The sequence below is a fragment of the Monopterus albus genome, unplaced genomic scaffold, assembly GCF_001952655.1.
Source record: "Monopterus albus unplaced genomic scaffold, M_albus_1.0 scaffold27.1, whole genome shotgun sequence".
Classification (NCBI taxonomy): Eukaryota; Metazoa; Chordata; class Actinopteri; order Synbranchiformes; family Synbranchidae; genus Monopterus; species Monopterus albus.
This window is the reverse complement of record NW_018127907.1, coordinates 425,536-448,477: the sequence shown is the minus strand read 5'-3', so window position 1 is coordinate 448,477 and position 22,942 is coordinate 425,536. Positions and strand designations below refer to the sequence as shown.

General features: G+C 40.4%; 1 protein-coding gene across 1 annotated transcript in view; it reads right to left on the bottom strand.

Moving 5' to 3' along the window:
- The window catches only part of tenm1 (teneurin transmembrane protein 1), a 181,262-nt gene that overhangs the window by 57,824 nt on the left and 100,496 nt on the right, over positions 1–22,942 (bottom strand). The window contains exons 9-18 of the mRNA XM_020595580.1: positions 19,025–19,126; positions 16,229–16,423; positions 14,382–14,582; positions 12,373–12,558; positions 12,184–12,213; positions 11,908–12,054; positions 7,717–7,951; positions 6,406–6,525; positions 6,063–6,324; positions 1,294–1,579 (exon numbers count right to left, since the gene is read on the bottom strand). Of these exons, the coding sequence (XP_020451236.1) occupies positions 1,294–1,579; positions 6,063–6,324; positions 6,406–6,525; positions 7,717–7,951; positions 11,908–12,054; positions 12,184–12,213; positions 12,373–12,558; positions 14,382–14,582; positions 16,229–16,423; positions 19,025–19,126 (1,764 nt within the window). The remainder of the gene's footprint in view (positions 1–1,293; positions 1,580–6,062; positions 6,325–6,405; positions 6,526–7,716; positions 7,952–11,907; positions 12,055–12,183; positions 12,214–12,372; positions 12,559–14,381; positions 14,583–16,228; positions 16,424–19,024; positions 19,127–22,942) is intronic.

Genomic DNA, 22,942 nt, shown 5'->3' with positions numbered 1-22,942 from the left:
TGTATTGATGTGTTTTATCTGGTCTTAGGTATCTTTATTATTATTATTATTTGTTTATGTTTTACTGGAAAGCACCTTGTAACGCAGGTTTAGAAAGGTGCTATATAAATAAACTTTGCTTGCTTGCTTGCTTGATCTACACAGGCTGCATAATGGCTTATGTTTTATTTGTGCTATACTGAACCTATGTAAAAGTAGCCTGAAGCATATAGTTATGTTCGAGTCTATTTTCCTGTCTTTTATATGCCTAATTACAATGATTTTGTATTCGACTCTGAGCGTTTCCAAAATGGGGGTCACCCACAGCTCAGTACTGTGTGGTGAAGCTGGTGCTCTGCCACACGCCTTCTGTGTACACACAGTGTTGGAGCCCAAGCTGGTTGCCTGGCAACCTTAAGCACTTAACTCCCTGTAAAATCACAATATGTTCATATTCAGACTTAAAAAATAGACACAAGGTATTAATAGTGAGCTTTAGAGGCAAACTTTGGCCAGGCTAGCGAATTACTGTCTTTAGGATAAGATAAGCTAAAATAACTCTTGGCAAGAATGTGAATAAGCAAAATGTTCATTTTTGTCATAGGTTTACATCAGTCATAGGAGAATTTCTTACAACTCACTCTTGGCAGCATAAATACAATCTTTAATCTCTTTAAACAACATAGTTAAAGTGTGTAGGAGAAGTTAAAGTAATGTGTTCTATGTCTCATAGATGCAGAAAAATAAATACTATAACCTCTAATAGAGAGCATCATGATTACTGTTGAATGACAGCATTAGTTTGAATTGATGCATCATTACATCTAGCAGAGGACTAGTAACAGGCTTATTTTCTTGTTATATTTCCACGGGTACATAGTTTGTACATGGCACCGAGGACTGCCAGTGCCCTTAATTGTATAGCAGACTATTTGAATATTTACCTGTGCTTAGGAACAGATTGCCTCACTACATCTACAGTAATTTATATTCATTTATAATTCATGTGGATAAGAACAAATGAGCAGCGTGTACATTTTTCATAACCCAGCTGTTTTCTGAGCATTCTAATTTTTTCTGGGATATTTGTCTTTATTCCACAGAGGCGGTACAAACACAACAGGAACTGAGGAAAGAGCAAGTGGGGATGGCATGCAACAAATGTCCCTGGCCAAACTCAAAGCATGGGCGCTATGATTAAATGGCCAGCAGGGCTCTTGAACACACCAGATGTTTTTGTAATTTTCTCTTTTCTAAGATAGAAAGAGGAACACATTTGTGAATAAGGCTCATTGTATTTCATATTCTACCTACCAGTTGCATGAGTGAGGCCCCAGACCTCCTGGCCATAAACATCAGTCTTGTTCCAGACCAGTCTGTGGACTAGGCCAGGCCCGGCGGGATACCAGCGCTGGTAGAGCCTTCCCTGGACTGACGCACGGACATGCACCTTGGACAAACCGCCCAGTGGGGAGACAGGGGATGATGGGGAGGGAGGTGTGAGGAGAATTCGCAGCAGAGAGAGGTAGCCTGCAGCACGGGTGCTCAAATAGTTCAACTTCACAAAGGCTCCTGGGATTGAAACTTCTTCTTGCACTGCCTAGAGTGAGAAAGACAATAAATGAGAAATAAGACAGAGAGGATATGGGAAATACAGTATAGGAAAAAGCTGTGGGTTTTTTTTTCATTACTTTGTATTAGTATAACAAGCTAACATCATAAAAATAAACTCGATTTATACAGCACTTTTTATACACAATGTGCATCTCAAAGTGCCTCACATTCAAAACAGAAAAAAGGTACAATGCCTCAGTTCACACAGTCTGTAAGTGCACACCCACACATGAACAGAAAATGCAGAGAGAAAGAAAGCAAAGAAACAAAAATTCAGCTATAAGCCTGGAAACAAAACATGGTTTTAATTTGACTTTTGAAGGGACTTAATCTAGTCTCTATTTTCAAGTCCTTAGCCAGGTGGTCCACAGAAAGGGGGCAGAGTAAGTAAAAGCCCATAAGGTTATTACCAGGGGACTGGAGTGATGTACTTGGAGTATAAGCAGTGAGTCAACCAGTTAAAAATTTAGGAGTCAGTTAATTTATTGCTTTATAGACAGAGAGAGAAATTTTGTACTGAATTCTGTGCTGTGTAGGAAGTCTACATTTTAGCATTCTGGGTACACTGTTCTGTATAAGTTATGCCTGTTTTATTGAGTGGTTTGGCAGTCCAACAAAGAGGGAGTTCAGCCCCAGTCAGGGTTTAAATGGAAAAAGCTATCTCTGTAATGTTACTGATGCGATTTAAATTAGCTTCAGGGATACACTGCCTTACTGTACATGCAATGATCTTGTCCTGAACTTTGGTCTTATCCTTGTTCACTGTAAAGGTAGAAAGTTCCTGGTCATCCAGTTATTATTGTCAGTAATATAGTCTATCCATTTGTTTGCTGTACTAGGATCACTAAAGAAGAGTGAGATGTACAACTGTGTCATCTGCATATATTTGGTATTAAACATGTACCAAAATATTTTCTGATATCACCATGTAAAAACATGTATACAGTACATTAAACAAAAGAGGTCCCAGGATAGAACCTTGCAGGACTCTGGGCCTAACATTTGTATGTTTTGAACTGAAAGAACAATAAAAACACACAGTCTTATCTCTTAACTAGGAAAGAAACCACACAAGAGCTGTACCATAAGGTCAGATCTAATAGTAAAGCCATTCAATTAGAATGGAGGGGGTGACGGTGTTGACTACAGCTGTAAGATCTAGCAGTGCAAAAACAGAAACTTGTTTTCAGTCAGTATTGATCCTAACATGATTTATTATTTTGGTCAGAGCTGTTTCAGCACTGCGGTTGCGATGGAAGCCTGACTGGTATGTGCTGTATAATTGATACCATGGACTGAGAGGTAGCTACTGAGTTGGATGAAGACAGCCTTTTCAAGGATTTTAGAAATACTGTAGATAGGAGAAATTGGTTGATAGGGTTAATTCATTTTTTTTCTTAAGTAGCATTGAAATGTGTTAAAGCAGTGGGGAAGATCCAAGAGATCAAAGATGTTTTAAGGATGCTCAGAAAATCTTCAATTAAGCAGGCAAAGATCTACTTGAACAGTGGGAACTGAGTCAAGGCAACAGATGGAGGATTTAAGTTGAGTGAAAGCTGTAACTAGATCAGCAGAATAGATCGCTGAGAAATTAATGGTTTAATTGTATAGTTGGACAGAAACAACCGAGGGTGGCAACAGAGTTGGCAAGTTGATCTGGTATTGGAGACATTATTGGTAAGGTAATGAGCATACTTGTTGCATTTAATGGAGAAGTAAAAATCCTCCAGGATTTATGTTGAAGCATTAGTGAGTTTATTAAACAAGGATGAGAGACATGATGGGTTGTTAAGATTGTTGTTGGTTAGCTGTGAGGTATAACTTTGTAGTTCTGTATTGTAAGTTCTAAGTGCAGGTCTGTACAGTACAATTCAAATTCAACCAGAAATTTCATGCAAGCCATTCACGCTCAGCTCCTCAGTAGCTTCTCTTCAGCAGCCACACTGATCGATTGTTACACCTAAGAGTCATCAGTAGAATACAGACTTATGGTTCTTATTGGGACTACAAAATCATAGTAGACAGAACATTTCAAAAGTTACATTCCCTGGCAATTTTTTATAAATCTATGTCTAGTTAAATGAAGGAATTATTATTTATTCTTTTAGTGTTCATTTTTGTAGAATTGCAGGACAAATCGGAGGATATAAAACCATGATCAGAGGCGACACCATTAAGAATGACAGTTAGTAAAAGAACTGCACTTTTTGAAATAACAAAGTTGAGAGTGTGACATTTGCTGTGTGTATGATAGAGTAGCATGGTTGGTTCTGGGAATGTTAAAGTTGTCTCATAAAACAGTCATTCTCAATTAAAATTCTTGATAGTCTTTGCTTAGTTCATCAAAAAGGTCAGATTTGAGTTTAGAATGATAGCAAATTACTCTAAGAATAGTGATGGAAGTGGTAGACCTAATTACAGTGCTTAAATATTCAAAGCTCTTGTAATCACAGAAATAAATCACAGTTTTGCAACTTAATTGGCTCTTATAGACTATTGCAATGCAATACTTACATCTCTGCTGGTTCTGGTTCAGTGTGTATGCATTTGTAATTGCCAGGCACAGCTCCAGCAGGTTCTGTGTTACCAGTATGATCGAGTTAAGTTTCAATTAGTAAGATGCTGTAAGGTAAGTTGTTAATGACACTACTGACAGTGGGAGTGAGTAAGTGCTACTAGCAGGTACAGGGATAAACAGCTTGCACAATAAGGTGCACTAGGTACACCAATTACGTGTTATAATAAAACTACCGTTTCATTTCTTTCTTAAAAATAATGTCTGATATAGAGCTGTAACAATTAGCTATTGATTCAAGGATAAGGCCGGTCATTTCCTATAGTAACTGTATTTTTAACACTCCCTACACAGAGCCTAAAACCAACATGAATCATCACTACTCATGGCTATTATCTGTCAGTGTTGGATTAGTTTATTTGTCTGTGCCATAGACCTCTATTGTTGGTCAAAAACAATTAAAAACACGTCACTGGGTGACGCGGTTCCTCATTACAAAACACCAGACCCAATATTTTCTTATATTTTATAAACAAAACAATTCATCTCTTATTCAAGAAAATAATCTGCAGATTCACTGACAGTGAAAACAAATGTTAGCTGGAGCTCTGTTATAATGAAAGAAATAAAGTTCAACTGATGATATTTGTCTGTACCGTAAGAAAAATACCAAAAAAAAAAAAAAGAATTATATCCAGTACCTAAAATACTAGCAAATAAAAAGTCAGAATGTTTCTGAGACATTTTCATTAAAAGCTCAAGGGCACCAATTCCATTTATTAGCACAGATGAGCACGGTGGATGTTAATAATCTCCCTGTGAACACTAAGTACTGTTCTTTCCAGTCACTGTATTTACTCATGTTATTTGTCATGAATATGAAATGTTCCTTCAACCACACAATATCTTTATTACAGTCTCATCAGATCTTATGAAATGAGGTTGAACTTTGAAGTGTACATGATGTGTTGTGGATCATATGAACAAATTAAAATTATTACTTTCTTCTGCTACAAAAAGACTGTGTGATTCTGTGACATTTTTTGCAGTCCACGTACCTGTGTCCAGGTTACAAGAAACTTTCTCTGCACCAAGTATTTTAGTTGGAACTGAAATAAGGTCACAGTGGGGTTTGGTTGCAGCTAAAAAATAAATTACTGAAGTAACACTGAATCACCATTCTGACCTCTGCACCTTACTTTCAGACACCTAATTTGTTTCAGCGGTAGGGAAGTACATATAGTAGTGTGAATTTGCATTTGTACCACTGGGCTGGTTTGTTGCTGAGCTATTATATATTGCATCTAGGCTTCTTTCTTACTGTCCATCATGTGTAAACAGAAAAAAATGTGTAAACATTTAAATGATTGTCAAAGAAGTTACCATAGATGTAATTTTTATGTGGGCACATTAAGTGAATCCCTTAAATGGTTCCACGTTTCCCTCACTTTCATCTTTTCCTTGCATCTTATTCCTGCACATGTAAGATGCAAGGAGAAACTGTGAGGAGAGAGGAACCAAGAAAGTGTTTTAGCTGACATGGAAAGTCCATCCCTCGAGCTATCTTGTGAAGCAAAAAATCTAAATCTGATTCCTAACACAGGGGCGTGTCAACCCATAACAGACTTCCATGAAGGATGCACTCGTGTATCCTCGGTTTTAGCTCCTCCAGGCTTCTGGGTCGAGTAAAGATTGAGGAGAGAGGAACAATAAAATAAGGGATTTGGGATTCACCTATTGATTTATCACATCATTTCAGCTCTATTCCTATCAGCCCTATAGCTGTACTTTATGTTCAGTTCCAATTAGCTAAAGTTAGCATGTTAAGAAGCTCAACTAAGGTGTTGAATATGGTAAACATTATACCTGCTAAAGATCAGCTTGCTAGCATTGCCATTGTGACCATGTTAGCATGCTGACTTTAGCATTTAAACAGCAGCCAAGTAGACAGTACCTGTAACTCAGGTACAGCAGGCCCCTTCTCTGCACATGCTCCTGTGAATCTGGGAAGAGGGTAAGGCAGAACCAGTGGGTAGGGACTGAAAACACTCCTGATGTCACACTTAGGAGGTTGAGCTTCCTCCCTGGACATGGTCACCTGATCCAGAACCAGGAAGTTGTTGTTTGGCGTCCAGATGGTGCGTGTTTGTGGGAGGAAGGGTGGGCGCTGGAACATCAGTGTCATTGACATCGCACCCTGCGTCACCAGGTCGAAACTAGATTGAAATAAGAGTAAAGTAGCGTAAAACTGGAGAAAGACCTCAAAAATAGATGTGCATTTTGTATTGTGTCTGTACCTTCCATCCTGCCTACTGATAGTGAAACCATACTCAGGATGCTGTGGGAAGGTGATGTTGACTCCAACCAGAGGAGAGCCATCCTGCAACACGACACTACCTCGAATCACCGCTACCCGACTGGCAAAACAAAGCAGGGAGAGAGCAAGAGAGACGGCAATACACAAAGAGAGGGAGAGATGACAGGCTTACAATGACAGAGAACATAATCCTTGTTTGAAGAGAGAAGCATATTGTGATGCACTAGCCAAACGACCTTGTGCGTGAAGAAAAAGCAATTGCATTTATTCTGCTCAGTATGATTCTCTTCTTTACCACAGAGAAGTCTGGCAGAGATTGCCAGGATACAAGGGCCATAAATATAGCTTCACCCACAGTAAAGCCTTTCAGCACCCTATCATATAAAAACCAGAACTTCCACCTGGTGTTTGTATTACAGTGGCAATGGTACTTGCAGCAAAAGGTCTGTGTTGTTCTTTAAAAAGCCTTTAAATTATCAGTCCCATATCTGCTATTCTGAAATATTCATTCATCTTGACTTTGCTGCTAAAGTGTGAAATATACTGCTTAATCCTGGGATCACTGGTGAACTGGTCAAATGAATACAGATTTAGAGAGAAACGTGTTACACACACACACACACAGAGGTTCACTGATGGAGTCCATCTATTACTCCAGAAGAGGGATAAATGAAGGATAGATAGTGAGGTTTCTCTGGGTGGCTGCATTGCCCTATTTGTTACTCCTGTCCTGAAAGCTGCCATTGATTTTAGCCTCTGAAAAAATACCCACATAATTAATTTATTTCTTTATTCCACAAGTGAACCCTAGAAAAAATGCATTGTTTTAAACATGCATCACTTTTTGTTCTCTGTACCAAACTTTCTAGGTCATCATCACGCCAGCCTCTGTTAGTTGGCAGTAAGAGGCCACTGGAAAATTTATGGCGACACCTTTACAACTGGTGTAACTGAATGACACATTAAGCATTAATATGTAACAAACAAATACTCTGTTGCAGCCAGGCACTGATATTGGAGGACAATGCGCTGCAGTGTGACTTCTCATCTCTGGGGGAGACACAGATCACTAATGTGCGCAGCCTCATTCACATGCAAACACACACTCTCATCAAACAAATAATGGGCAATGGACAATTAAATGTATTAGTATAAATGCATTTACTTTCTTACGTGCTTTATTACCCATGTATTTGAACTTGCAATGCAAATAGCTCACGGATACAGACGTTCAAAACAAATACACAAAGCTATTCAGACCCAGGTACACAAAGAGTAAACATGTACCTACCTGATATCAAAGGGCACGTCTCCAGGGAGTGTGTGTGTGGCCACTTTGCCAAGGAGGAAGCGTATGCGACGGTAGAAGCTGTGAGTGTGTGTGCTGGCGGGTGAGGGAGGTGTGGCGGGTGGCTGCGGGCTCTGCTGCAACAGGGCTAAGGGGTCAGCTGAGCCGTGACAGAGGGGGTCTGAGCTACAGCTTAGCTGCTCACAGCAGTCGGGGTCTACACAGTCCATCAAGCCATCTAAAATGGACGGGAAGGTAAAAATGTATCAAATAGACAGCCAAAATGAAATAAAAATGCATATTTACACACAAACAGCATTATACTGTAGGTTATTTAGAGGGTACTTGAATTTACACAGCTAATATGGCAAGACATTAACATCTTTATTATGCATAATTAATAAAGGATCCAACAGAATTAAGTGGCAAAGGTGCTGAGAAGACATTTCTATTCTAAAGACCAGGGTACTGTATATATTGGCAGCAGCAAGACAGAAAGAGGACACCATAAAACGTCAGAACCAAACAATAACGTGCACTGCTGGCCAGTGAGAAACGTCACTGAGTAATCTAATCTACAACAATGAACTGCACATGTATCATTATTATCATGGGTATCAATCAAAGAAGATTCATTAGGGGCCGTCAGCATACAATTACAACATCTACTACCATAAATCAAACTTTGAATCACCACCATTATTTGAATGTGATCCATAAAAGTCCGGTGCAAACAATGGGCCGCAGATACAAACCCAGGCAGCAGGTAATAGGAGTCAGAATGGCATTTGTGTTTCCTATTTCAAGCCTGTTTCTGAAAAGGCAGGAAACAGTGCTGACATTTAAATGCATCTGACCACAGAGCAGAGAGCTAAAGGCCAACAATATTCTATTATAACCTCCTCCTACAAAGGTAACATAGTACAATGGTTGATTTCCATAAGATTCACTACTCCAACTTGAAAGCTGACTATTAATTAAATGTTTAATATCAATATCTAATATAATTATCATTGTCATCACAAGAACTCACAAGCTTGCAGTTGCTACAGATTACACACAGTAAAAACTTTGATTGGAACATGTGTAATACGTATAAATATGTACGGTGTCTGCATGTGATTTCACTGCCTAGTGTGTAGAATAAACTTCAAGAGGAAGAGCAATACATTTGCTCCTCTCCCTCATCCAGGCAGAATAATTGAAACTCTCATTTCAGTGTTCTTCTTTAGTCTCTGATTATTTGTGATAGCATCTTTCCATCTCTGTCTATCTTCAGAGACAAAAAGATTGCTCTGAGAGAAGGCTATGAGAGTCTGCAGTACATGTGCCAATTAAGGGAGATGACTGAATTGTGTGGTAGAAAATTATAGCATTTGAAAAGCTGTGCACAGGAAGAATAGAAAGATAAGACAAGTGCAAATGGTCTCTAGCATAATGATGATACCTACAGCACAGACACTTAGGGAAGTTAATAAATATTCATATGGCATTATAATATCATATAATGTCATACAGTTAGTATAAATTAAATTCCCTTTTTGCATACAATGCATATAATGACTTTGTTGCTCCACTCACTCACCAATTCAACCTCTACTTAACCTGCTCATATAGAGAGAAAGGAGATGTGCCATTAAATCTGATCAGTGCATATGGATTAAAGGGCTAGTCCATCAAGTTACAGTACGACTTCCATAATGCTGGATGACTCATATCCATCCATCTATCCATCCATTATCTTCCGCTTATCCGAGTTCATGTCACAGTGGCAACAGGTTCAGTGAGGTAGTCCAGATTTCCCTCTCCCCGGCGACGTGTTCGAGCTCCTCTGGCAGGATTCCAAGGCGTTCCCAGGCTAGACGAGATATATAATCTGTCCAGCGTGTTCTGGGTGTGCCCCGGGGACTCCTACCAGTTGAACGTTCCCAGAAGACCTCCAAAGGGAGGTGCCCTGGAGGCATTCTGAAGTGATGCCCAAACCACCTCAACTTGCTCCTTTCGATGTGAAGGCGCAGCAGTTCTACTCCGAGTCCCTTCCACACCTTATCTCTAAGGGTAAGTCCAGCCACCCTACGAAGGAAAACTGTTTTCGGCCGCTTGTATTTCAATAACTGCAGCCATGTTTCCCTCACTTACATCTCTTCCTTGTGTTTCAGTGCTGCCCATGCAAGGAAAAGATGCAGGGACAAACTGCAAGGAGAGAGGAACTGAGGAAACACATGTAAACTGACATGAGATGCCCTTCCCTTTGATCCTTCATGTGAATTATCCAATCACAAACTGCTTTCTTATAAAGGGGCATACCAACAGACTTCAGCGAAAGACACATAAATGTATCCAGACAGCCTCCTCACTCCTCAGAGAAGAAATAAGAGCTTTGGGATGATCTTTATCATGGTGGATTGGAACGACTTGCAGATCAAGCAAAGATCGAAGACAGAGGAACGATAAAATAAGGGAATTGAAATTTAATTAAAAACCATTGCCATTTCACAATTTTACAGCCGTTATCATGACACTACTAAGTTTTACACTGTGGACCAATTTAGCTACTGTACCGTCAGTGGTGGAAGAAGTACTCGGATCCTTTACTTAAATAAAAGTAGCAATGCAACAGTGTAAAAATACTCGGTTACAAGGTAATGTCCTGCATTAAAAATGTTACTTAAGTACAAAAGTATTGGCATCAAAACATACTTAAAGTACTAAAAGTAAAACACTGTTTCAAAGCCTAAGCTGAGACATCGTCAGATTTGACAGTGCTTTTTTCAGAGCCACAAATCACATTATAACAAGCTCAATAGCACACCCAAAGACTAGTAAACCAGCATTTATTTGTAAAACCTGTGGAATGCCCCTTTAAAATGAGGCAAAATAAGAAATGACTCACTTTGTGTAATATGTGAATAAATTAAGAGTTATTAACACTCCTATACAATGTGTACATCTATTTATCTGAACAACGTGACAGTCCTTTGTATTATTAATTACTCATTAAACACCACAGATGAAACACACATTAATAGCAGAAAATATTCAGAAAAATGAGACCGGCCATAATCCATTATTAGAACACAAACATAACCATTGGTGGCGACACTGTCGGCAAGCCATAATCCTGCTATGACTTGTTCTATTTATTCAGCCCCTATTTTATAGCCTGCGAGACATTTTTTATTGCAGAGCTCTGAGGTTATAATCCAGTGTGAGGGGCTGTAATTCCTGTTGTGAGCAGCCATCTACACTGAATTTCTGAAGTGTTGGTTCAGTCAGTCATGCAGCTTTGGTAAACAATGTGCAAGAAAAAAGGGTTACATTGCAGCTATCAGCACTCTGCACAACCACAAAAAGTGACTACAAAAAATATGTTTGTGTTTGAGGTTTCCTGCTGCTGTGTGCACTGATTCAAACGCCACTCACAAATCACAAAACGTAGAACCACACACACACACACACACACACACACACACACACAATAACAACTAAGCTTTTCCTCCAAACAAAAAAATGACCTTACAGTGTTTACTATGATGGATTACAGCACTGGCTTAACAGGCATGTCCATAATGGATATTTGATGGAGTATCAAAGTGAACGAGTCCAGTTGAAAACAAGGTAATATTGCACTATATACTTAAAAGAAGCAAAAGGCTGTACATGGAATTGATATAGTGAGGAAAAGACTGCTGAACAACAACTATTCTGCTGAAATGTTCCTATCTTGTCAATTCACCTGAGGACAGGTGAATTGACAGTACAATCTGCCACTGTACAGGGTCGAATGACACACACCTCTCACCTGTCACCAAACACCTCACAACCAAAGAAGTAGAAAAAGCAGCAGCATGCTTTGCTGTATTTAGACTTGTGAAAATTTCTCTGAGTGCCTTTTATCCTAGCAGGTGGTATGCATATTAGACATTTTGCTGTGATAAGAGGAAAAACAGACACACACACACACACACGCACACACACAGTCAATATAGTAATGACCAGCAGGACTCTACAGGAGTCTCAGCAGGACTGGGACAGTGCAAAAAGATGAAGAGGTGGAACAGCAAGACAGATTTTTCAACAGGCGAAACAGGAGGAGATTTAATGGAAAGGACAATCTGCCAGAAAAACTAAAATGAAAGAGGTAAGAAAGACAAAAAAAGAGATAGAAAATGATAGATGATGTTAGAATGTCACCTCCGTCGTTGTCTGTTCCATCACTGCAGTCAGTTTCCATGACAACGCTGCATCCAGGCCCACTCCATCCAGCCTGGCAGATGCAGCGCCAACCACTCTGCTCCAGGGTACAGCGCCCATGCCCGCTGCACAACCCCGGGCAGCCATCTGAAAAGGTGTGTCCCAAATGCACACATGTGCACGCACATAGAGACACACACAAATACATTTTTGGCAATTGTGAACACGTTGGAGAAGCACAATATGAAATTTAAATACCGAATAAAGATAAATCACCTTTCACTACGACGTCCAAATCATGAGTAACTGTGAGGGAGGGGAAAGTGAGAACTGGGTGAAGTGAGAGAATTGTAAATGGAAATGATCCCAACAACAGTGACACTTTTTTCAATCCTATTAATCATGCTAATCTAAATATCACATGGAATAATTAAACACTCCCACATGCACAAACACACAGCTCACCAATGTTACAGTGCTCTCCCTCCCAGCCAGGCTGGCAGATACAGGTCCCGTCGTGGCACTGGCCGTGTTCTTCGCAGCGAGGATGGCACGCTCTCTGGTCACACGCAGCGCCAGTCCAACCCTCTTCGCACTGGCACTGGCCCTCTGAGCAAACACCATGGCTGCCACATGGTACTGGGCACAGCTCTGTCGAACAGGTGGGTGGGGACATGGGTGAGAAGAAGCATGTAAGTGTGAGAAGAGAGAATGAGAGGGAGGGGAACAGATGGAGGAATCGAGCATTGGAAAAAAGAAAAGGTAAAAGAGGCACAGGGGACACGGAGAGAGAGAAAAAAATTAGAATTTGTGGTGAGCCGATGGATATAGGTGAGAGAAAGAAACAACTGATAGAAGAGATAACCTCAGAGACTAAAAAGTCTACTTTCTCACAATACACCACCTCTAATAGCTGAGCTCCCTGAAGGAGAAGAAGAGTGAATAGACTCATAATAACACCCAAATGATTTGTATTTGCACCACATATTTAAACTACAGGGACTCTAATTCAGCTCGAGTATTCTTTTCTGACATTTTGATCAGATTTGGTGAGCATTTTAATACCCCTCCTTTTTCTTCATCTCTCCATTTTGTGTCTCTGTCAGCTTTCTCTTTTCTGTAAACCCTTCCCTTCCTCTCATGCAACATCCCATTAAAATTCTTTCCTTCTCGTTTTTTGTCTGTTTCCTTTTTCTGTGCGCTCCTCACCATTTAACTCTCTGTCTCTCTGCAGAAGGAAAAGCCTCATCCATCAGTACAGAGAGCAAAGCGCTAGAGGCACACAAAGACTACTTATCCAGCTGCAGTAAAAAGTTATTTCAATTTAAATATACATAGCGTGGTGAAGGAGGAAAAACTGGATTAAAGTCTGGGACTTTTTCAGCTCTCTATTAGAATTACATTAGCTTAGCTATGCTTCAACAAGACCGGGACATAGAATTGCTGGGTCCTTTTGATTAAAAGCCCGACAGGTAGAAAGAGGCTGCTCATAAGTCCAATATTTGGCCATGGTCTATCATTATCATAGGCTATATCACTATAATCAGGCATGCATACACCTGAGAGCAGAAGCTAATGCCAGTTGCCTGTAAATCATCGGTGTGCTGTACGCTACATGGTAAAGGGTATCCTTTCCCAAAACAAGTGTGAAGTTAGTGTGGTGGAAAGAGAGGAAAGCCACTTCTTATGATGGCTATTTTCCGCTCTGTCACCTTACACTTCAAGGACAAACACACCATGTACTGCAGAGAACAGCATTCTATAGCATGGTCACCACAGTACGCATGCTTTACTTGTCTATTCTAATGGATAACTCACTGCCTTTTCTTTATAATTACTGTAGAATTGCTGTTTGTTTAAGTAGGTAGGGGTTTAAAGGGCGCAAAGGAAAGTTAAGGCAGTTGTAGGTGTAGGCAGTCTTTTACAGCTATATTTAACACAGGCAGTAACAAATTTTTAGCATTCAGATAAATGGATATGCAATAAACATCAGCAAGCTTTTAAATGCCGAGATGGATGTGCATCAGAGTAGCCATCTCAGAAAGGCCTTGCAGCAAAGTGAAAATAGAAGTCCTTAAAATCTTGCCTTCCTTTTTGTGCCTCATTTACTGGAACATGTGTCTGCATGAATGTGTGCATGTTACAGTATAAATGCACAGCAAAGTGAGTGCTAGTGCAAAGGGTGGAGTGGTGGTCTGCGGGGGTTACTCCAGAACGCTGCTGTCAGAGTCATGAGGGGAAATCTCATTTACGACTAGCATGAAGGGAGTGCAAACACACACATTTAAAACACACACACACACACATTTCATAGAGTGGCCCCAATCTGTATTTCTCTCTCATGTCTATCAAATCCCTGGAAAATAGCATCTGGCAAGACCTTGCGTGCAACAAGAACACTGGCAAACTAGTGATGTGCAGTCGCATTCGTCCGTGTTTTGTTCTGTGTGTGAACAATAATCTGCAGGTCTTACCAGTGTAGCAGTCTGGTCCTGTCCAATTGGGCTGGCAGGCGCAGGTGTCTGACTCAGGGAGATAGGTGCCATGTCCTGAACACTGCTCCTGACAGGCTGGCAGCGGGTCATCACAGCTCACTCCTGCCCAGCCTGCTGAGCACACGCACTCCACACGCACACACACGCCGTGACCGCCACACTGAGGGTCTACACAGTCCACTGCAGAGAGAGGGAGGACGAAAGGAAATGCAAAAATGAGTCAGAGGTGAGGGGAGGGAGTGAATGGGTGGGTGTGGGTGGGGGGGTGTGGGGGGGCACTGTCTCATTATAATCATCAGTTCACCGAGTATGAAAGCAGTGTTCTTTGCATCCCATCCAGGAGTTAACCACCCTAGCTACAGTCCCTGTATCTGTTCCACAACATTACACTTCATAGGACACTTAGAGCTGCAGCTTTGATAAGGGGTGAAATGGGTTGGTTTGTGTGTGTGTGTGTATCATGCCGGCCTGTGCTACACCGTGTTAGTGTGTGTAATTACAGCTCAGCACAGTTCGGCTCAGCTCGGCTCAGCTCAGCTCGGCTCCACCTCTCAAGGTCAAACATTCGATACAGTCACTGCGGGCCCAGCCAGCGGATGCAGCCAGCGGATGCAGCCAGCGGTGCAGTCTTCAGGACAGCTGTGCCATCATGTTATGATCAAGTGTAACATCATAACTGTATTAAATATCATGACTTTGTTTGCTGTTGCTAATTTAATGGCTGGTTTTACAGTGGGCAGCAGCAAATGGAATATATGACCAGGCCTGAAGTTGAATTTCTGTTTCCTGTGTTAATGTAAGGTGCCTAGAATGTTTACTCCCCTTTACATAAATATGTTTATGTCCAACAGTATATAACATACAGTATGCATACTGTAGAGTGTGGGTTTATGAACATTTATCCTTGATGGACATTACTGCAGATTCCACCAGTACATGTGATTTCTGTGCATTTCAAGCTTAACACTGTCAAATTATGAAACTGACAATAAGAGGTGCAATTTACTGACAGTATGTGCAATTTAACACCACTGATGCAAATTGTGTCAGTTAGGTTTGAAGTTGTAATTCATTATTAAAGCTGAATTAATTGACTGTTGGCCATTTAGGGGCGACCACAAAAACATGACTGACACATTATCATTTTATAAAGCTATGAATAATGTGTTAGCAAACAACCACCTATTTACACATCCACCAGGGATGTGTGCCGCTGAAATCCTTTTCTGTGTCTTGTTTCTGTGTACCTGATGGATGCACTGTAAGCCCAACAGTCACTTTAGCTCAGTTTCCATCTCCACCAGAATTAGCTCCCATTGTAAATGCTGCTCTATGTTTACTTCTTCTTTATGTTTTAGAATTGCTAGGTCTCTGAAGAATCAATGAAACTGATGTGTTGAATTTCTACTGCACTGAAAGAAGGACACAATAATACTGTTGATGATTCTCTGAAAAAGATCCCTAGAATGTCTGGCTTTATACCTGCAGTACATAATGTAAAAGCCCTATGAGGAAAAGTTGTGATTTGTGATTTTGGGCTACATAAATCAAAAGCAACTTGACTTGGTTAAAGCACTCTGCAGAGCTGACGTGGTCTGCTGTGTCAAGTGTAAATTCCCTGTGAGTTTCTTGCTATGAGGGACCCCTGGCTGATTACACATAGCCATTTGATCCACTGACAGTATAGAAATCATGATTATGCAACTCTAACTTTAAGGCTCACCCTGATCAAGTAAAGCAAGGTTAGTCATTTAAATGTGTAAAAATCAAGTAACTTTTGCAGTGCAGCTGTGACATTGTGAAGTGTGCAGCTACTTTAGTCTTACCTTGTTCACAGTTAACCCCCTTGTAGGCTGGGCTACATATGCAGATTCCCTGGATGCAGGAGCCATGGTTAGAGCAGGTGGGGTCAATACACTGACCTTCCTCCACATTACACTCTGCCCCCTTCCACCCTGCCAGGCACACACACCTTCCTTTCTCATATACGCCGTTACCGCTGCACAACACGGGGCATGAATCTGCAATGGGACAAACACAGATTACACCCACGTACTTAGTAGTACACACATGCAAACACACACATAGTGCTGCAGTATATTAGCTGGGAGACCGCAGTAACCTACAGTGAGTGGGGCTGTGCTCTCTTATCTCAGGTAGTGCGCAGATTCAGCAAATCCTCAAGCAGCTTCTGTCTCCCTCTACTTCTCCCTCACACACTCACACTCACATACATACACACTCTCCAGCTTATTCCTCGTGCTGTTTCAATTTACTCAAGCACCACCTGAGCCTGGCTACCACGGCAACCCAGGAATTGTAGAAAATCCCCCCGACGTCACCTCACTCGCTTTGAACGGGCCGTGAAAACGGAAGATTAGGGAAAGGAGCATTAGGGGTTTACAGAATAAGGGTGGAAAGCAGAGCTATCTCCATGCAGAGATGTAGAGCTGCGTGGCTAATGTAATGACAGCCAGGCAGAATAAATTCAGTGAGTGTCTGATGACGCGCTGACAGTTACACCCAGCCCCTCCTCACTGCAGCAGGTGTGGTAGCGTGAAGCTTCAAATGGTTTAGAAAGACGATCCGTTGGCTTTTTCCTGGGATAATTTGCAATGAAGGCTTGCTGCGTTCATGTGTGCAGGCATGTGTTACTGTATGTGTTTGTTTGATCTTTTGTTAAATCTTGCACTCTTACACCACGGCAGTAAATTCACACTATACTTTCCACCACTCTTGCAAAAACTTGCTGTCTAACTTTTCAAAACGAGAGCATTATAACATGAGCAAATGAGCAAAGATGAGAGAAACGTATGAATAAATAATGAGCATAAATAAATCAGAGGATATGCTATCATATCACCTGTTTTTACACAGTGAGACAGATCCAAGTACAGTAATTTTACAAAGGAAAGAGAGAGAGAATGAGAAAGAGAAGGATGGAGAGAGGACTGGCAGAGAGAAACCAAGAGGTAGGGGGAAGAAAAGGAGAGAGAAAGAGAGGGGGAGGAGAAAATGTGAAGATGCAGACAGGTTGCAGTTAAAGGATGATGCTGCTCTATATTTTTCTTACAGTCAACAAATCCCTTAAAAAATCAGACCAAAACCAACAAGGAATTAGTTAAAGGTTTTGTCTGTGTGGTTAGAACCTGATATAATATATTCCTCAGCAGGGGTGGTAGAAGTACACACACTCAGTGCTTGAATAAAAGTGCAAGTGCTTACCTAAAAACAACTCCCCTATAAGTAGAAGTACCACAAATTTGCAAAAGTACAAAGTACAGTGCATGCTCTGAAATATACTTTAAGTACAAAAGTACTCCAGTAAGAAAACAATGTGTTTTCAACAAACCTCCAAGGTGAAAAATGTCTAACAAAAAAAAAAAACAAAAAAAACAAGGGTCCAAGATCTGTTACTATATAGTGACTTAGCGTGGAACAAAAACAGCACAGCTGATGCTCTTCCAGGTGGTTAATCCATAATAATATATCATCATTCATGTTTTGATTATATTTTTGCATTAAAAATTGAAATTTGAAAAGTAACTAAGACTGTCAAATTCATTTAGTGAGTAAAAATTACAATATCTCTCTCAAAACTGTAGTGGAGCAAAAGTAAAAGTAACAGAAAATGAAAATAGTTCAGTAAATTACAAGTACTGTACCTCAAAATTGTGCCTAAGTACAGTACTTGAGTAAATGTACTTAGTTACTTGCCACTTCTCTTCCTCTGTGCCATAAAAACAAAACAAAACAAACAAACAAACAAAAAAAAAAGACAGAGCACTATGGGAGATTTACCTCTATCCTTTTAGATCCCCTGAATAAATTCAGGAACAGTTCCATTTAGTCAAGTCGTTCTCACTATTCAGCTGTTTTGTGTGTCTTTTTGCAACAGAAATACTTATTTTATTTGCTCACACATTTCATTTGCTTCTACTCTGCTAATGTAACAACACTGTTAAAATGTCAGTAAAACTCCAGATGTTCCATTTTAAGAGTGTACCAGAAACAAAAGGAACACCCTTTGAGCCACTGTAAGGCTTTTAATGTGAAACACTCCTGCAGGGAACTAAGTGGTGAGTTTTATTGACTGTAGCTTAATAGCGCTTGGAAACAACAGGAAAGGAAAGGAAACAACAGGAAATACAATAGTTGGTGAGAGAAAATGGTAAACTTGGGCTATTTTTGTTGCAAAAGAGAAAGTTGGAGCTACAAAGAGGTGAAAATACATGACTCTGTTGGGGTACTAAAGACAACTCCTAGACCGGAAAACAGGATAGGTTTTATTTAGAATGGTAGAAAGCACAGGTGCTGTATATATATATACTAATGCACAAAGTATGTAGTAAATCCCCAGATTAAAACGGTCCCTTGAAAGTACACTTTTAGTTCCAGTTTGAGCATTGGTTGCTAAAAACTACAGTGCCTAGCTATTTAGAAAGTTACTGAGTCTTTTAAAAAAAAAAGAAGCAGCTCATTTTTGGCTGAGTATTACAGGCAGAGTAGTGAGGTCAGTCGGTATCCAGAGAAGGTCTTAGGCATTGTTGGGTTCTGTCTTTTTATGGGATTTTTTGAAAATAAGAGAATCATACAGAATAAAGCTACCCTCCATTTCTCACCTTTGGCGCAGTCAGGACCCAAGAACCCAGCGAAGCAGTGGCAGTGTCCTGCCACACACTCTCCATTTCCATTACAATCTGTGGAGCAGCCATCCATCGAGTCTGCAAATTGACAAATCAGACACAAGGCAGAGGGGGAAAAAACCAACAACATCAAAATTTGAAAATATTCCACATGAAACTCCACAAGCTGGCATAGTTCTCTGTTATTGAATGAGAGATCTGATAAGCAATGGATGGCTCCCCAGACACGGAGGCTATATTAGATTAGTCTGATCCAGCTGCTATCACTCTCTGGGGAATGGCCAAGCACTCACTTACACTCAGTAGCACTAAGCACATTATACTGCATTACAGGTTGGAAACACACTGCGTGCAAATTTACAAACATCAACGCTTAATCAACAAACTGTTTACAATGGTGCAGTTTGGAACACGACCGAGCAACATAAAACCTGATGTTGTGGGTGAACAAGTTAGTGGAGAATGGGTAATACTGTGTCGCTGCAGTACCTACACTCTCGGCATGGCGAATATCAGTGTGATGCTTGACGCCTTGTCACATCTGACTACTTGTGTTTCATTATGTACTCCTGTGGGCTATATGCGTCATCATTCTCCTCCATTGGACTTCAATTAACTGCCTTCTTTTTACCGGTCTCTTTTCCTTCCATTGATATGTCCATCTTGTCAGATCTCATTCTTCAGGTACAGGCAGCATGGCAAAGATAAAGGGTGAGAGCACTTTTATGTTTTTAGAGCATTATATAAGCCACTGAGCTCTGCCAACTCTACTCAAGATGGAAGATTGTGGTGGAGAAGCACCCAGAGGCCTGCAGAGCTGGTGATCTGAACTGTTCTGCCGGTTGTCTTGTGCCAGGTGAGCTCTATCTGAGCTAGATAGAGTAATTAAAATGAATGTCAAGGATGTCATCCTTTATTTGACCCCTCGTCATCCTGTTCAACTCCTCTGAATGGGGATTGACTCCAGAGTCAAACCACTACAGTCCCCTGACACAGGCTGTTCAGGGAGCATGGATGACAAATCCTTCAGTGGCAAGGTTTACACACACACACACACACGCATTTACAAACACATGCGTGCAAAGTTATTATGTGACACCCACCTCAAGGCGCGTGTGACACATGCTAATGAGACAGGCCTTGCCAGTAGCCGGCAGCACAGCGTTATCCTCCACAGCAGCGCATCACTACAGAAACCAAAGTCATTTTCACCTCCATCACCTGTCATCGTCACACTGATGGAGAGAAGTGGCAATCATCCATTCTCCCACACAGTCAGGAGGACTCACAAACCTTTCTCCATATGCCTCTCATTCTTGCTCTTGGAAAAAAAAAGCCTCACATACACAAACTCCAATATTGTATCTGGCACCTGACACATACAATGAACAAAAACTCATCTGCAAGGTCACAGAGTTCCCTTTCATTCAGGGGGAGACGAGTGAGCAGTCAGAAAGCTCAAGGGGCTGTAAGGTACAGGGCTGTAACAGTGATATAAGCTCTGTATCATTCAGGTCAGTGTCTCAACTATAAAAATCTCCAGGCAATTAACAAGTAATATATGAAGAGCCTGGTCTTTATTTGTTACAGTTCTGTATGTTGTGTGTGTGCGTGTGCATCCGTGAGACAGCCACTCAGTTCTTTCCACTGACTAAACCCTTTCCCATTAGTATTCACTCATGCCATAAGTTATTGCAGTTAAATGCTATTATAAAATGGGTGCTTCCAGCCAAGTGATCTGATTGGGCAAATAAGCATTCCAATTGTACTTTATGAGCCTGTAATGTTTCAGCCATGCTTTATGACCCCTGGGCTTTATGAATTTATGAAAAACTGCTCAGCTAACTAGAACCATCAAGCTGCTAGCTAACCACCATTTTTGTTTATCATGTATATAGTTAAGAGTTCCAGGTATCTATGTATTTATTTGTCATACTTTGTTGGACATTGTGAAAAAAGAAATAATATTAAAGTGAAGTGAAGTATAGCAATTATGTATAATTAATAGCAGGAAGCACCACTCTTAGCTCGGGTACAGGCTGAGTAGGATTAAAGAAGATGGGGATGGAGTGGAGATGGCAAAACGGCAGAAACCATTAAGCCTGAGCTTTTGTGGGTCACAGGGAAATGTCAATAAAAGTGGAGGAGGGGAAAAAAGGTTTTTATCTGTATTTGCTGCTGTTTATTATTAATTTATTTTTCAGTACAAAATGGCCAAAATATGTGTGAAAATATGATTTGAATAATACAGTTTGCCAGTGTTTTATATTTCTACTGCATGCCAGAGGGTGGATAACCAAACCGAGATATATGCTATAAGCTTATCAGGTCCCAGTTGGGTTCAGGACGCCACACTCTCAGGCACGGGTCGAGTTTGGACAGAAATATATGCTCTAATGTATGTAACCCAATTCTACATGGCAACCAGAATCACTGAGAAATGGCTGTAAAGCATGCAGTACACATATCAGCATGTACTGTCTGTCAGTATACAATTATATAAGCTGTATATCAGCATGTGTTGACAATTTTGTGTCCTGTTCAGCGGCAGCATAGTTAAGATGCAACTGAAAGAACATAACATAATGTCTTCTGACTGTTGCAGATCACTTGCCAGCTGACCAAACACTTGCGGCTTTGAATTCTTTCTTCTTTTTAACTTTACCAAGATGATGAGCATTGTGATTATCCATGACAGTGGTTTTTTTTAATCCAATGTAATCACATACTGTCCCTCATTACCTTTGTTGTACATACTGTACAGTATGTTTCCCTATTTCTGTGAAAATAATATATTTTTGTACATCAACTACATTTCATACTGTTTTCATATTCTTTGTGATCTCATATTTTCCTTCTTGTCATACTCCACACTGTATTGATTTTACTTTATTTATTTTTATGACGGCCTTCAGCTATTCTCTTATTTATGCTCTCTCTTTCATGTTGTATCTAGTTACTATTTGCTGTGGAAAAGCTCAGTTTCCCGACAGAGATCATCTCCTTTCTCCCTTATCTCTCATAAAGCTCCACTCCCAGGCTGCAGCATACTGTGTCTCTTATTTGAATTTATTGTCCTGTAGCTCAGTGTTTTTGATTTTGTACCTCCAAAACAATGCAGAGTCTGTTTGTAACCCTCATTAGAAGTATAAATGGGCAGTGACATGAACTTTGACATCAGTCCATTCATAATATGTTCCTGTTTCATGTGAGACCACTTGATTCATTGTTTGAAAAACCTATAAGCAGACTAAAGGCTGCTATTCTGAGCCCATCTGTTGTGTCTATATTTGTTCTCATTCTGGAAGATATGGAAATGGAAAAATAGGAAAGTTACCTCTTTGTAAATGCTGTTTCCTGTTTAGCTCAATATATGAGACTCACAGTAGGTTTGGTATATTCCAGACATTTGAGACAGCTCACGTGTCAATAAATGTTTGACAGCTCTGAAATAAAATCTGTGTTTAGCTGTTGCATGCTGTCAGTCATTATACAAAAGACTATGTCAATATGACAACGAAAGATGTCTTCTGTACAATGTTTTGGCACCATGGAGCTATTTACTGACTAGTTTACAATGCGAGCCTTTAAGAGGTTGGTGATACACATATTAAGCTTATCAACAGAAAAAATAACCATCTGTGCCTTACTCATCATTTACTGAATAGCTCAAAAACTACAAAGGTCTGCTCTGACAGTTATCAACTCAATAAATGGCCATTATCAGCTGTTACTGGGACCAAAGGTATGGGTCAGTAAGGTCCTACTTCACCTTGGCACAGTAGGCTGTTATCAGCTCAGTAAGCCAATGTCTCATGCAGGGTCAATGTAATCATGCTTACAATAATAAACATGAAATATACCAGGTTTAGGCACAAAAAGTATAGAAGGATT